General features: G+C 35.8%; 1 protein-coding gene across 1 annotated transcript; it reads left to right on the forward strand.

The window, feature by feature from the left end:
* Positions 1-252: 252 nt before the first annotated feature.
* On the forward strand, positions 253-6,321 carry LOC107465201 (mediator of RNA polymerase II transcription subunit 33A). The gene is made up of 12 exons (XM_016084196.3): positions 253-1,057; positions 1,147-1,257; positions 1,338-1,679; positions 1,846-2,165; positions 2,264-2,355; positions 2,447-2,807; positions 2,898-3,108; positions 3,312-3,426; positions 3,529-3,690; positions 3,775-4,420; positions 4,646-4,852; positions 5,021-6,321. The coding sequence occupies exons 1-12, from the start codon at positions 780-782 to the stop codon at positions 6,136-6,138; spliced, it is 3,963 nt and encodes a 1,320-aa protein (XP_015939682.1). The 5' UTR covers positions 253-779; the 3' UTR covers positions 6,139-6,321.
* The last annotated feature ends 9,025 nt before the right edge of the window (positions 6,322-15,346 follow it).

Below are 15,346 nucleotides of genomic sequence, written 5' to 3' on the forward strand. Positions count from 1 at the left end.
AAAGTTATTATTATCCCACTTCAGATAACGACGTTAGTGTTCATGAAAACAATCCTACAGAAATATTTTAATTTTGTAATGTAATTATGTGGTTCACAGCTCACTTATTACTGGATATAGCACAACATCTATGTTTGATTGCATTACGGGTAGAAAAAATATCATGTAACTGCTTGCTTGATCAAACAGGAGTGAAGCACATGGCATAGGAATCAATTAAAAGGCACTTGTACTTTACCTACCACCAATTCAATCATAAGCCGCATACACAGAGAAGGGGGATGAAGGTTGGGGAAATGCTTTAAGTTCCGATAGTGGAACAAAAGGCAGGCAAAAATGTGGGACCCACGTGACCTGAGTGAGTAGTGCTATATAGTGGTGCAGTCATCATCTCTACCTAACCCAACAACCATGGTTCGTTGCAAAATGTCATCGCCTCAAAAGTTCAACCACCCTGCTATATATCTCTGCAAATTCCTTATGATAGTACACTTGAGTTGACAGTGTTAAGTGGGTCCCACACAAATACTCCTCGGCCTCCATCTACAGTGTGGAGATCCAATCGCTTTGAATCTTACTCTCTGTCCTTATCCCCAAACCACGATTCTTTCTCGCCTCATTGGAAGGCCAAAGTAGTAATTTAATTCCACGGGGAAGCTGACTTTTCTTTTGTTTCTAGTACATGAACACTCATATGAAACAACCGATCTACACACTGAAAGTGAATCTTGGAACCTTACATAGTAATAATAGTAGCAATACTACTGAATGGGCAAAGGATGGAGCTGTGCGGAGGAATGAGGCCGTGGGGAGAGGTGGTGGTGGAGGTGACGAAGGCGGCGCAGAAAAAGGAGACCGATGCGGTGCTGTGGGCGGTTGAGGTGTACTCAAATCTGAAGACGGCTGGAGAGTCCCTCCCCTCCTTGGAGCTGGCGGAGGTGCTAGTCTCCTACATATGCTGGGACAACAATGTTCCAATTCTCTGGAAGTTTCTAGAAAAAGCCCTTCTTCTCAACTTCGTTCCACCGATTTTCCTTCTCTCTCTTCTATCTCTCAGGTTTCTCTCTTATTGTGTGTATCTGATATTCTGATATAATATGACTCATCTCATGTAAATTATTGATTGATTTATCGGTGTTTTTGCAGGGTTATTCCATGTAGACGCTCTCAACCTGCCGCCTATAGACTCTACTTGGAACTTCTCAGAAGACATGCTTTTCAGCTTAAATCTCACATTAACACACCGAGTTATCCAAAGTAACCAATTAATGATAGGATCTGTTATGGCGTTTGGTGATGTATTAATTTATGTACCTCTCTCTTTCTGATTTGGGCAGGATCATGAAATCTATTGATGATGTTCTTCATCTTTCGCAAATATTTGGAACTTCACAAAGTGAGCCTGGAGTTCTCGTGGTTGAATTTGTTTTCTCGATTGTTTGGCAGCTGCTTGATGCATCGTTGGATGACGAGGGATTGCTGGAACTCACTCCTGAAAAGAAGTCCAGATGGGGAGCACTGTACCAAGAAATGGAATGGGATGAAAATTATAGCAATAAGAAGACTGAGTTTCATGAACAGTTGCAAAATGCAAATACTCTTGCGGCTGTTGAGATTATTGGGAAATTTATGCAGGACAAAGTATCTTCAAGGATTCTTTGCTTGGCTCGTCGTAACTTGTGAGTGTTTGTCCCTGTTATATTGGCTTTCCTCAACATATGTAGTTCATGAATTTCCACTGCTCTTGTTTATTATCTTTTATGAAACTATTTCAGTGAAGACTAGAATTTCTGTGCTCTTCTGAAGTCGTATCAGCTCAACAACATCTTTCTGCTATTTTTTCAGGCCTGCACACTGGTTTAGCTTTGTTCAGCGTCTGCAGCTCCTGGCAGCAAATTCATCAGCATTGAGGAATTCAGAAACTTTGAGTCCTGAAGCACTTCTGCAATTGACTTCAGATAAGTATATGGTGTTGACTAGAGAATGCAAAACAAGTTCACAGCAAAAGTTCCATGCAGTCATGGGTTTTGAATATCTTTCTTCCTCTGCTTCACTCTGCCATGGTGCTAGTCATTCTGCTATTTGGATTCCTCTTGATCTGGTACTGGAAGATGCCATGGATGGCTATCAAGTTAGCACAACAAGTGGTATCGAAATAATTAGTGGTATGACTGGGTTTGACTATGGAAATATGATTGAATTGTCAGATGCCATCTCTTTTACTTTTAAACAGGTACTTACTAGATGAATGTATTCTTCGTAGGTTTGGTACGGACACTACGAGCAATAAATGGCACGTCTTGGCATGACACATTTTTAGGTCTTTGGTTAGCAGCTCTTCGTCTTGTGCAGAGGGTAGAACTCCTCCTCAGTGAACCAGTTTGTTTATAACTGAAGTTTTGGGCTACTCCCTTAATGAGGTTTTTCTTTTTTTACATGATTCTAGGAAAGGGATCCTATTGAGGGTCCTATGCCTCGTCTTGATACTCGCTTATGCATGCTCTTGGGTATTATACCTATTGTTATTGCTGATCTTATTGAGGAGGAGGAAAGGACACCAGTTGATGAAACAGACACTGGACCTACCGATCAATGGAAAGAGGAAAGGGTACCAGGAAAGTGTCTCAATGGTTTAGTATCAAGTCTACAGGTTTTAAGCAATTATCATAGCTTGCTCACTCCACCTCAATCTGTTGTTGCTTATGCTAACCAAGCTGCTGCAAAAGCAATGCTATTTGTTTCTGGAATCACACCAGGAAGTGCATATTTTGATTGCCTTGGGATGAAGGAGATGCCTATTGACTGTTGTAAGACATATTTGCTTTCAGTGTCAATCAGGAAAAGGAATATTATGTCCGGATCTTAGATAAAGTTTTTAACAATGTTCTCTTTTTCAGCTGGAAACATGCATCATCTGATAGTTGAGGCATGCATTGCTCGCGGCCTACTCGACACATCTGCATATTTATGGCCAGGTTATGTGAATGGACGAATCAATCAATTGCCTCAGTGCATGCAAGCTCAAGTACCTGGGTGGGCATCATTTATGAAGGGAGCACCTCTTACCTCAGTGATGGCAAATGCTCTGGTTTCAAGTCCTGCTTCAAGGTAATATACGCATTCTGCTTCATATTTAGGTGTTCGTTAGTAGTTAGCTTTTAGTTTTTTTTTTCCACACAAAATCATGGCCTGGTCTTCAGTTGCTCTTTGCCTCTTTCTCTTTCCTGAAGCCAGGTATGTCAGATGCTCTTATTTGTAAATTTACCAAAAAGGTAAAGCAACTGAAATTACGCTACTGGATTTGATGGAAGCTTAGCAGAATTGGAGAAAATATTCAAAGTTGCAACCGGAGGATCAGAAGATGAAAAGATATTTGCTGCTTCCATTCTTTGCGGGGCTTCACTAATTCGGGGATGGAATATACAGGTATTAAAGTTGAAGACTACTTAACTATTCTACTAGCATTTAATATTTTATTTTATTTTTATGTAATCCTCTTCAACGCAATAAGCTCTCTATTTCATGCAGGAACACACTGTTCAGTTTATCATCAGGTTATTATCTCCATCAAAGCCAGCTGAGAACACTGAAGGATATAATCATTTGATTAATTATGCTCGGCTGATAAACGTAGTAATAGTTGGAATTGCACCTGTTGATTGTGTTCAAATATTTTCACTACATGGCTTGGTAAGTTGAATTTATATTCCGCAATGAAAAATTTTATGAAATTATATTGATTTGAACTAATGCAATGCGCAAATCACCAATCAGGTTCCAACGCTTGCATGTTCCTTGATGCCAATCTGTGAAGTTTTTGGGTCTTGTGTCCCTAATGTCTCATGGAAACTAACATCAGGGGAAGAAATATCTGCTCATGCTGTGTTTTCCAATGCATTCATTCTTCTTTTGAGACTGTGGAGGTTTGATCGTCCTCCTCTTGAACATGGAATTGGAGATGTACCAACTGTTGGTTCTCAATTAACTCCTGAATACCTATTATTGGTACGAAATTCCCACTTAATGTCGGCCAGTAGTGTCCACAAAGATAGAAATCGAATGATTGCAAGTTTATCATCACCAAATTCTGTATTTGTTGACTCTTTTCCTAAATTGAAAGCCTGGTATCGGCAGCATCAAGCGTGTATAGCTTCAACACTCTCAGGTCTTGTCCATGGAACCCCTTTCCATCAGATTGTTGAAGGGCTACTTAACATGATGACCAAAAAGATTAATAGAGGAAATCAGAATTCAATTACAATATCCGGAAGCAGTAGCTCTTCTGGACCTGGGAATGATGATGCCTCTTTAAGGCCAAAATTGCCTGCTTGGGATATTCTGGAAGCAATTCCCTTTGTAGTTGATGCCGCTCTCACTGCGTGTGCACATGGAAGATTATCTCCACGTGAGTTAGCAATAGGTATGTGTTTTAATCAAATAAATCCAAGGGAACACACCAAATACGTTTTAAAATATGTCTTCTGTGTTACGGAAGAGAATCCGTTTCCAAACCTTAAAAATTTGCCAAAACTCGTCAAAACTTCCCTATATTTGGCCTCTAAAATCAGATTAAGCAATATTCAAGTAGATGTTCCTTGATGCATGCAACAGTGTCATAGTAGCATAATGCTCTCCTTAATGTCAGGGCTTAAAGATTTAGCTGATTTTCTTCCTGCATCTCTGGCCTCCATAGTAAGTTACTTCTCTGCAGAAGTAACTCGTGGCGTTTGGAAACCTGTATTTATGAATGGAACAGATTGGCCAAGTCCTGCTGCAAATCTACTGATTGTTGAGGAAGAGATCAAGAAAATTGTAGCTGCAACTGGTGTTCGTGTGCCGAGTCTAGCTCCAGGTTCACTCGTCTGATCCTAGTATATTCTAAATGCTTTCTCAAGATGCAAAGTACCAACACATTTTTAATTACAATCTGTATCAATACAATTCATATTTCATCCTTCTTGTGCTGATTAAATATATTCAGTTGGTGTTTATGAAATGTATTCTTCATTCATGCTTGCAGGAGGAAGCTCTCCTGCCACGCTTCCATTGCCCTTGGCTGCCTTTGTGAGCCTTACTATTACCTACAAACTAGACAGAGCTGCGGAGCGTTTTCTTAATTTAGCTGGCCCAGCACTCGAGTCCCTTGCTGCAAGTTGTCCATGGCCTTGCATGCCAATTGTGGGTTCCTTGTGGACACAAAAGGCAAAACGTTGGACTGACTTCCTTATCTTCTCAGCATCAAGAACGGTTTTCCTCCACAACACTGACGCAGTTGTCCAACTCCTTAAAAGCTGCTTCACAGCTACCCTTGGTATGAACAGCTATCCTTTATCATCCAATGGTGGTGTTGGAGCTCTCCTTGGCCATGGATTTAAATCCCATTTATGTGGAGGGATTTGCCCTGTAGCTCCCGGAATTCTCTATCTACGTGTCTATCGATCAGTTAGAGATGTCGTGTTCCTGACTGAAGAGATTCTCTCAATCTTGATGCACTCGGTGAGGGAAATTGTATCCAGTGGCCTTCCAAGGGAAAAATTGGAAAAGTTGAAAGCAACCAAAGGTGGCACAAAATATGGACAGGTTTCACTTGCTGCATCGATGACCCAGGTGAAGCTTGCAGCTTCCCTAGCAGCTTCTCTAGTGTGGTTATCAGGAGGGTTAATGCTGGTTCAACTACTAATGAAAGAAACTCTTCCTTCATGGTTTATATCTGTTCACCGATCTCAGATGGAAGAGAAATCAGATGGAATGGTTGCAATGCTTGGTGGATATGCACTTGCTTACTTTGCAGTACTCTGCGGGGCTTTTGCCTGGGGGGTTGATTCATCTTCATCTGCTTCAAAGCGACGTCCACACATATTAGGCATCCACATGGAGTTTCTCGCAAGTGCACTAGATGGTAAGATATCGCTCGGGTGTGATTCGGCTACTTGGCGAGCCTATGTGTCTGGGTTTGTGAGCCTGATGATCGGTTGCACGCCAATTTGGGTGCTAGAAGTGGATGTAGATGTGTTAAAGAGACTAAGCAATGGGCTGAGGCAACTGTATGAGGAAGAACTTGCTCTTGCCTTATTGGGTTGTGGTGGGATTGGGACAATGAGCATTGCAGCAGAGCTTATCATTGACAGTGAAATCTGAACTACTTATGTTGCCACTTTAGTGCCTCCTTGTATTATGTTAGCGTATTATTAAACAAGTTGTGCATATCTAAAATTTTGTTTTCAGAGCAGTGGTATTGTTGGAAAAGATCGCCCTTAGAATGGAAATTAATATGGACGAGGATTTTAAGGTAAATAAAAAAAGGATGATAAGTTTTTTTCATATGGCAGTGATGATGAACTTTCTACTAGTTAGCAGGGGCGTAACTACATACCACCTTAAACGCTATGACAACCTCGTACGTGTAAGTAACTGGATTGTGACCTTCGATGTAACCTCAATATCAGTTTTATTGAATAACTCGCGCGAGACGATAAATTAATGATAGTATATAATAAATATTAAAAATTGTTATGTTTTGTAGAAATAAATTAAATATGTATAAATTGAAGTTAAAAGGTGTTTTATTTTAAATAATTTGTAGTACAAAAGATTTGGATGTTGGAGTTATACAAAGTGATATTTTTATTTGGTGGTTTGATTTTTGCATTTGTTTTAGTTGATGGACTTAGTTATCTTATGTGGAGCTCGTCCTCTTTTTTTTGTTGGTTGTTAAAGTTGCTACTTTTTTCTTTTTGTCGTAGGTTCTTGTGAAGATATGTTCTTTATGAATTGTTGAGTTTGATGCACTTTCTATTATGTTATTTGGTTCCATCTTTGTATGTATGTTCTTCTTCCGAAGATGTATCTTGAATTTGTATGGTTTTCTTTCTCTTGAATCTCTTGATGGGGTGGTGCTTCAATGTCATTATTTTTCTGAAATGTCATTAGATTTGAAGCAGTTGTGCCCAATAAGTTTTTTGCGTCACTATCAAATAGTACAAAAGTTGTTGTAACACTTTGATCTGAAACCTTTAATTGAATTCTGAACCTAAAATAAGTATTGGGTTAGCAACTAATAATTTGATAGATGAGATTATGAAAAGTATATAAAGTTACATTATTGTTAGATATTGTGGTGTTTGATTACATGTGCCACAAATGTAGTTGTTTCTTTTTTTTATATGCTTTCTTCTGACACTTTATACATTTAACATAGTTCTATCCTAATTTGTCATCAATTTCGTTTATAGTTGCTAAAAGTGTGAAGATCTTTTTCTATTCCAATATTCAATTTATGTTATCATTAGGTATATGGTATTTGAGTAAGTATGAATGTACGATGCATGTTGTGATTTTTTTTGTCATACCTCATCAGATTCTCATTGCATTGCATGGCCATTAGATCTTGAATAGTTATTCAATTTCTAATCATTCTGCTCTAAAAGAATGATGCTCTATTGAGTAAGTTTGAAATGTGCAGTTCGAAAATAAATTTTTTGTGCTAAATTTGATATTATGTGAAGGAATAGTGATAAGAGACTTATACATGTAGTTTAAATAGTATGGAATTTAAATACTTATAACATAAAATTTATTATGATTAATAATATTATTATGACATTTGTAATATAGATATTTATTACCTTTAGTGAGTTATTTATAAAAATTAATAAATTAATTGTTGCGGTTATAAATTTATTGTATTGTTTATAACGGTAAGAAATAATAAATATAAGAATATAAATTCAATGTATTTGTAGGTTACAAATTTATTGAATTCTATTTTTTAGTTTTTTATTTGTATATTTTATTTTTTTGCTGATTTAGAAATAATAGTTGATTTGGTAAGAATTGAGTGGTTGATTCTAAAGTTGTGCCAAGTAAGCAATATTGCTGACATGACATTAGTAGGAGGAAAAAAATGTCTCAAAAGTAATGTGGTGCATGCTTATGTGTCACGGCCCAAAATGAACCATGACCGGCGCCTAGGAAATCAGTTCCCTAGCAAGCGTATCAGACTCAAATATAAATTAAATAAGAAAGTTACAAATATTTTAAAGAAATTTACAGTTTCTAAAATGAATAATTTCATATTTTTATTAAAAGGTAAAATAAATAGATATGGATGGATCCTGCCTGTGACATATGGAGCATATGACGTCTAAGAACTCAACAAAAATGAAGTACCAATTGCAGATCATCACTCTTGAATAGAAGGCTCACACATTCAAGTATTTGTTCCTGAAAAATATTTAAAAAAAAACGGAATGAGTTTTGCAACCCAGTGACTAGACAATACATCTATAATCCACATGAGACCAGATAAACATTATCATAAAAATAATTTTAGTTAGAAAATAATAATTTATATGAATATATGAATCAATAAGGGAGTTCTCATACAAAAATCAAATCAATAGTCCACACTTAGGCGGCTCAACCTCCAAGGGTAGCCCTTTCCTCTAGTGTGTCCGTACGGAATAACAGATCCAACGTGTGGCCTACACGTTAGGCTAGCAACGCCCCTGCTAGCTAAGGTCTGAGCCAGATGCATCTAGGTTAACGTCATAACCGCCGTTAACTACGGTTTTCTAATACGAGCCTCCCAAACCAATTCAAAACATATAGTTTCAAATACAACTAATCTTTGATCTTTCAAATATATACAATATCAAATCAAATAAAATAATACTCTCTTATCAAAAATCCTTTTCAAGCATATGAAATGTCAAATATACTTTACAAATTCATAGTATATGAGTGAGTATTCACAATACTTTAATGTTTCAAAAACACATATTCAATAAAATCGAATATTCTAAAATAATACAAAATTTCATCAAACATGTATGTAGTCTCATGTGCATATTAAAAATTAGAACTTCACAAAAATAATATTTAGTTCTAATAAATCCATTATTAAAATCAATTCAAATCCTTTGTTAATAACTTGTAAGTATAGTAATAAATTCACGCAGTATATATCAAAGTAATTATAGATGTAAAGCCGAATAATTATAAATGTAAAGTCTACTCACAACATGGTCCTAAGGGATCGAAGATATCAAACCCGGAGTGCCAGAATCCAAGGTGAGGAGGATTGAAGTAAAATAAAATGAATAAGCACAGAATTTGGATCGAGACGATGGCAGCAACTTCCACGGCTACATCGCAGATGTAATCATAACATCAACAGCTCCAACCGTTCCATGATAGCACTAATACCAGTACTCATGATAATTTCCAGCAGAAACGCAACAAAAGTAGGGCGATAGTACTAAAACAGAGATATATTATCGCAATTAAAACCAGAGCATGTAAGAAAAGAAGAAAATATAGCAGAGTAAAGGTGGAAGCGTTACAGTTTCGTAAATGGAGTCAGAACAGGGAAAAAATTGTACTGATTTAGAGACAAAAATGAAGGGAGTGTGGGGCTGAGCAAGATCACAACAGGGACGGAGACGGTTCATTAGTAGTGACGTCGGTGATGCTCCCCTGACGACGAGCTCCGTTGATGGCAACAGCAGACGCGACGATGGTAAACGGCTCCTCCATCGCGACTCTTTCTTCCTCCCTTCACTGGCCGACTCAAACTCTCCCTCTTCATTCAGCAATGATGGTGACCCCCAACAAAGATGGCGGCGGTTGAAGCTTAGCGGCGACGGAGACAAGGCGCGGCGGCTGTAGCAGTTCGACGGCGGCGAGCCAGAACGGCGGCAGTCCTTCTTCCGTGTCTCCTCTCTCGCACTCGTCCCCCCTCTCGAACGCACCTCTCTCGGTTCTGGCCTCTGATGGCGACGCAACTACAGTGAGCTGGACGCGGTTGGTGGCAACGCGACGGGACACGAACGGCGTGCTCCAGGCCCGGTGATGAGATGTGACTCTCTCTCCTCGCATGGTGGCTCGGCATGGACAGCTCCCGCCTTCCTCCTCCGTTCTCTTCTCGCGGTCTCCCCTTTTCTCTCTTTCCTTTTTTTCTTTCTTTCTTTTTTCCGTCAGGGTCTGGGGGTGTGTGCTGTGAGGAAGAGGGTGTGACGGGAGTGAGAGTGTGTGCGGTAGTGAGAGGTGAGTGAGTGTGTTAGAAGAGGGTTAGGGTTTGGTTTGTAAAAAAAGAGGAACAAGAGGTATTGTAGGGATTTTACATTCTACCCATCCTTATAAAAATTTTCGTCCTCGAAAATTGATATAATCTTCAAAACTTTACATGGTTTTAGCACTTTACCGAACATGAGATATGAGCATAACGAGGTGCAAAAGTTACAAGATAAGATCCTGATAAATCGATGTTACTGGCATTTCCCTACTCGTTCCCTTGACAACTCAGATATACATAGCCCTCTTCACGTCGTTCGTCAATCTTTTCTAAATACAATCTTGGTTCTGTAGTCAATATCCATGGTAGCAACCAGTCTTATGTCAAGTGTTCGAATTTCAACTTTCTGAACTTCCGCATCGGTAGCTGTGTCCTAAAGAACTAACGTATCGCTTGCTATATCTGAGAATCGCACGTGACATTGAAACAAACACGAGTTTGCTTAAAAGGATTCTAAACTTAGGCAGAAAAGAGCAAACATCACAGATGGTGTTCGCAAGAATTCGGGGAGATGTGTAGGATCGCAACTAAACAAGGATATACAAAAACAGTGAAGCATGCCAAAAAGAGAATCAATCGCATCTTAGTAAGAAAATCTGAATCAAGAAACTTCGATAGAACAATAAAAGAAAAAATGGTGTATGAAGTCAAAACAAGTTTATGTTGGATCAAAGAAGTACAAAGTTCATAAGAGATGGCCACTAAAATCAACGGTAATATTCACAAAGATTTAAGAGAATGACTAGAAACACAATTAAATAACACACAATCTTTTAGAATCAAAGAAGAGGAAGAACATACAAGGCCTAAAAATTTTATAATATTTATCGAGCAAAATAAGAACACTAGGACAAATGAAGTTAAAGAAAATAATAAGAAGCAACAGCACTATAGGTAAGGAAAGCTAAACAACAACAAACATACAACGTAAATAAAATACCCACAACAATTATAAATCCAAATCCCAAGCAACAAGACAAAGCCAATAACAGAGGGAGAAAGCAAAACAACAAATACAAGATTTGACCACACCTTTTAGAAAGACAATTGTACAATTATGAAAATTAAAAACAGTAATTGTCACAAAAATTAACATCCTCATTTTCTCTTATCTAGAATTCTTTGACAAAGGCCATTTGAAATAATTATTGCCATAACCTTGAATATTAAGTATATTAGAATAAAATTTAATAGCTTTTGACTATAAATAAAAGATAAATAACGTAACACATAATGAGAAAATGCAAGCAATCATCTCATTATTTCCAAGGCCAAAATTCACCTATACATTTAACTTATTTTTGTCATTATTGTAAAATAAAGTTAAATGATTTCCTATAATCATGTAGCTAAACTTAGTATGAAGTTACAAATAAATTCACATATAAAATAATAATAATAATAAAACTAAAATTTAGAGTATTGGCAATTAACACACTAGGATCAATTATAATAACTACTTTCTTTCTTCTTTTTTTTTGGTCTAAATCTCCAATTATGAATTTGCTCTTAACATAATCAAAGCATATAGCAAAAGAATTTCAGAAAATTAGTATGAAATCAGATTTCTTGTAAAGATAAAACACCAAAAGAAAAAAAAATCATATTCATAAATATATATACTTTATTTTTTTTTTTTGGATAAATGGAAAACACACATGCAAGTATAACTATGGTTATAGAAAAAGTTGACTATTTTTTATGTGAAAAGGAGAACAACAACTATAAACTATAAATTACCAATTGTAAACCAATCATTATGCATACACTGATGCACATATTTTATATAGACAAATATCTATATCTGCTTTGCAGCAGTTTTCAACCGATATTAATAGCTCTTAAAATTTTAATATGCATAAGAATAAATAAAATGAAAATAGGAGCATATAATTATCAAAGGTTGGAGGAAGATGTGAAATCTTTGTAAAAGAAATTTCTCAAAAGAAAAAGGAAAGGAAAAGCTTAAAGTAATGGTGAGGTTTTATGTATAAAATACATTCTGATAGAAATCAAAACGCCAAATGCTGAAATACTTTAACAACTTCGCAAAGAGTCAAGAATTATAATAATTAAATACTTAAATGAGTGCAAAACAAGAGAATAGAGCTTCCATAATCGTGACAAAGAAACTAATGATTAAGATGTAAAGCAAGGAAATATTCAAGTAAATACTCCATAATACTAATAATAAAATTAGCAATAACTTCGTTACAAGAGAAAAGACTTTCAAATTACTAATCATTCAATAAAAAAATCCTAACTTGTTGAAAAATTTACCAAAATAGTCTATATATTATGATTGTCGTAATAAAATTTCAAGTTGTTTTGAATATTGATTCCCACTTATAAATTTAAAAGCAACAAAGTTCACAAAAATCCTATATTATCACATTAAAATAAATAATATATTTTCAATTCTAGTAAAAATTTAATTTAAAGTATCATTGTATAGCTCAAGTAAGTATATAATTTTACTTACACTATTTTATTCCACAAACCCAACCAAATGTAATTCATGAAACATCATTTCGTTGAGAAATCAGATAATTTTAAAACTAGAGTTATTAAGGGGTACATAATAAGAAAGCATGGTTTATAATAATTAATTGAATATAGTAAAGAAAAAAATTCGTATAAGTAATTTATTTGCTTTAAGAAATTAGATATCTAGTCTTTTTTATCAAAAATTGTCAACAAAGAAATTAGATATCTAGTCTTTTTATCAAAAATTGTCAACAATTCTTTCCAATCTCTAAGATCTACTTCCAAATATCACAAAGGCACTACAAATCAAGAAAATCAATCTCCCTAAACTTCTGAGAATAAGAACAATAGTTGAAAATAAGGAAATTTTCAGAAAAGCAAGGGTTAAGAAAATTCTCAGGTTTCAGATCATACTCAAAAGCAAAATTCATCTTATAATCACCAACCAAAAGGCAAGCGTTCACAATCTTTCTCTCAACTTATCAAGCAGGAAATAGTTCCGTGACAAAAAGTCATATTCAGCAACAAAGAACCATAGTGGAAACAGATCATCAATTAGAAAAACAAAACTAAACTTCTAAATCGAAAAAAAAATCGATCCAGCTAACTTATCACCCAAATAATTCACTACACTTAAGCAAAGAAAATCAACAATCGAACAAACAACAATAACACTCTATTCATATGTTGCATCACATAGTCCTTCTTGAGCAACTAAATAGCCCGTTTTCAAAATTATTGATTTGAAAAAAAATCAAAAGCTAATCAAAATTATGTTAGCTTCAAAAATCATCAACATAAGAAGGAAAATCTCAATATCGCTTATCAAATCCAGAACAAAGCATCTCGATCAGAAACTCAGCAAATTCATGCAATCCACAAATCAAAATACAATTCTATAAGGAAATCAGATTGTAATTCACAACAAACATAAATCGAATCTTTTGAGTAACTCATGAACTATTGACATTAGGAATCATATAGAACAACCCAAAGACGAAGAAGATTAAAGCACACATTCACAAAATCAGAGAAAATTAGAACTAGCTAGGAGAAAAATCGCGAACCAGAACCAAAACTAAAACCCTTGCAAAAACACATTCGAGAAAATCTACCAAAGGATATGTCAAGATTGGGTACAAAAGGACAAGAGTAGTAAGAAGCGGTAGAGGACGCATGCTCTCAATAATCAGAAGACAACAATGACATCGAGGACAAAGAAGACATTCCTATAGGCCTTTGATAGTGCCACGATTTGTACAAATAGGCGCGCTTCTATTTATACAATTGTGATCCTATCATAGGACACTTGCTCCATATTACACAGATTAAACCTAAGCTCTGATACCACTTTGTCACGGCCCAAAATGAACCATGACCGGCGCTTAGGAAATCAGTTCCCTAGCAAGCCTATCAGACTCAAATATAAATTAAATAAGAAAGTTACAAATATTTTAAAGAAATTTATAGTTTCTAAAATAAATAATTTCATATTTTTATTAAAAGGTAAAATAAATAGATATGGATGGATCCTGCCTGTGACATATGGAGCATATGACGTCTAAGAACTCAACAAAAATGAAGTACCAATTGCATATCATCACTCTTGAATAGAAGGCTCACACATTCAAGTATTTGTTCCTGAAAAATATTTTTAAAAAACAGAATGAATTTTGCAACCCAATGACTAGACAATACATCTATAATCCACATGAGACCAGATAAACATTATCATAAAAATAATTTTAGTTAGAAAATAATAATTTATATGAATATGTGAATCAATAAGGGAGTTCTCATACAGAAATCAAATCAAATAGTCCACACTTAGGTGGCTCCACCTCCAAGGGTAGCCCTTTCCTCTAGTGTGTCCGTACGGAATAACAGATCCAACGTGTGGCCTACACGTTAGGCTAGCAACGCCCCTGCTAGCTAAGGTCTGAGCCAGATGCATCTAGGTTAACGTCATAACCGCCGTTAACTACGGTTTTCTAATACGAGCCTCCCAAACCAATTCAAAACATATAGTTTCAAATACAACCAATCTTTGATCTTTCAAATATATACAATATCAAATCAAATAAAATAATACTCTCTTATCAAAAATCCTTTTCAATCATATAAAATGTCAAATATACTTTACAAATTCATAGTATATGAGTGAGTATTCACAATACTTTAGTGTTTCAAAAACACATATTCAATAAAATCGAATATTCTAAAATAATACAAAATTTCATCAAACATGTATGTAGTCTCATGTGCAGATTAAAAATAATATTTAGTTCTAATAAATCCATTATTAAAATCAATTCAAATCCTTTGTTAATAACTTGTAAGTATAGTAATAAATTCACGCAGTATATATCAAAATAATTATAGATGTAAAGCCGAATAATTATAAATGTAAAGTCTACTCACAACATGGTCCTAAGGGACCGAAGATATCGAACCCGGAGTGCCAGAATCCAAGGTGAGAAGGATTGAAGTAAAATCAAATGAATGAGCGCAGAATTTGGATCGAGACAATGGCAGCAACTTCCACGGCTACATCGCAGATGTAATCATAACATCAACAGCTCCAACCGTTCCATGATAGCACTAACACCAGTACTCAAGATAATTTCCAGCAGAAACGCAACAAAAGTAGGGCGATAGTACTAAAACAGAGATATATTATCGCAATTAAAACCAGAGCATGTAAGAAAAGAAGAAAATATAGCAGAGTAAAGGTGGAAGCGTTACAGTTTCATAAATGGAGTCAGAACAGGGGAAAATTGTACT

This window comes from Arachis duranensis, chromosome 1, assembly GCF_000817695.3.
Source record: "Arachis duranensis cultivar V14167 chromosome 1, aradu.V14167.gnm2.J7QH, whole genome shotgun sequence".
NCBI classification, from domain to species: Eukaryota; Viridiplantae; Streptophyta; class Magnoliopsida; order Fabales; family Fabaceae; genus Arachis; species Arachis duranensis.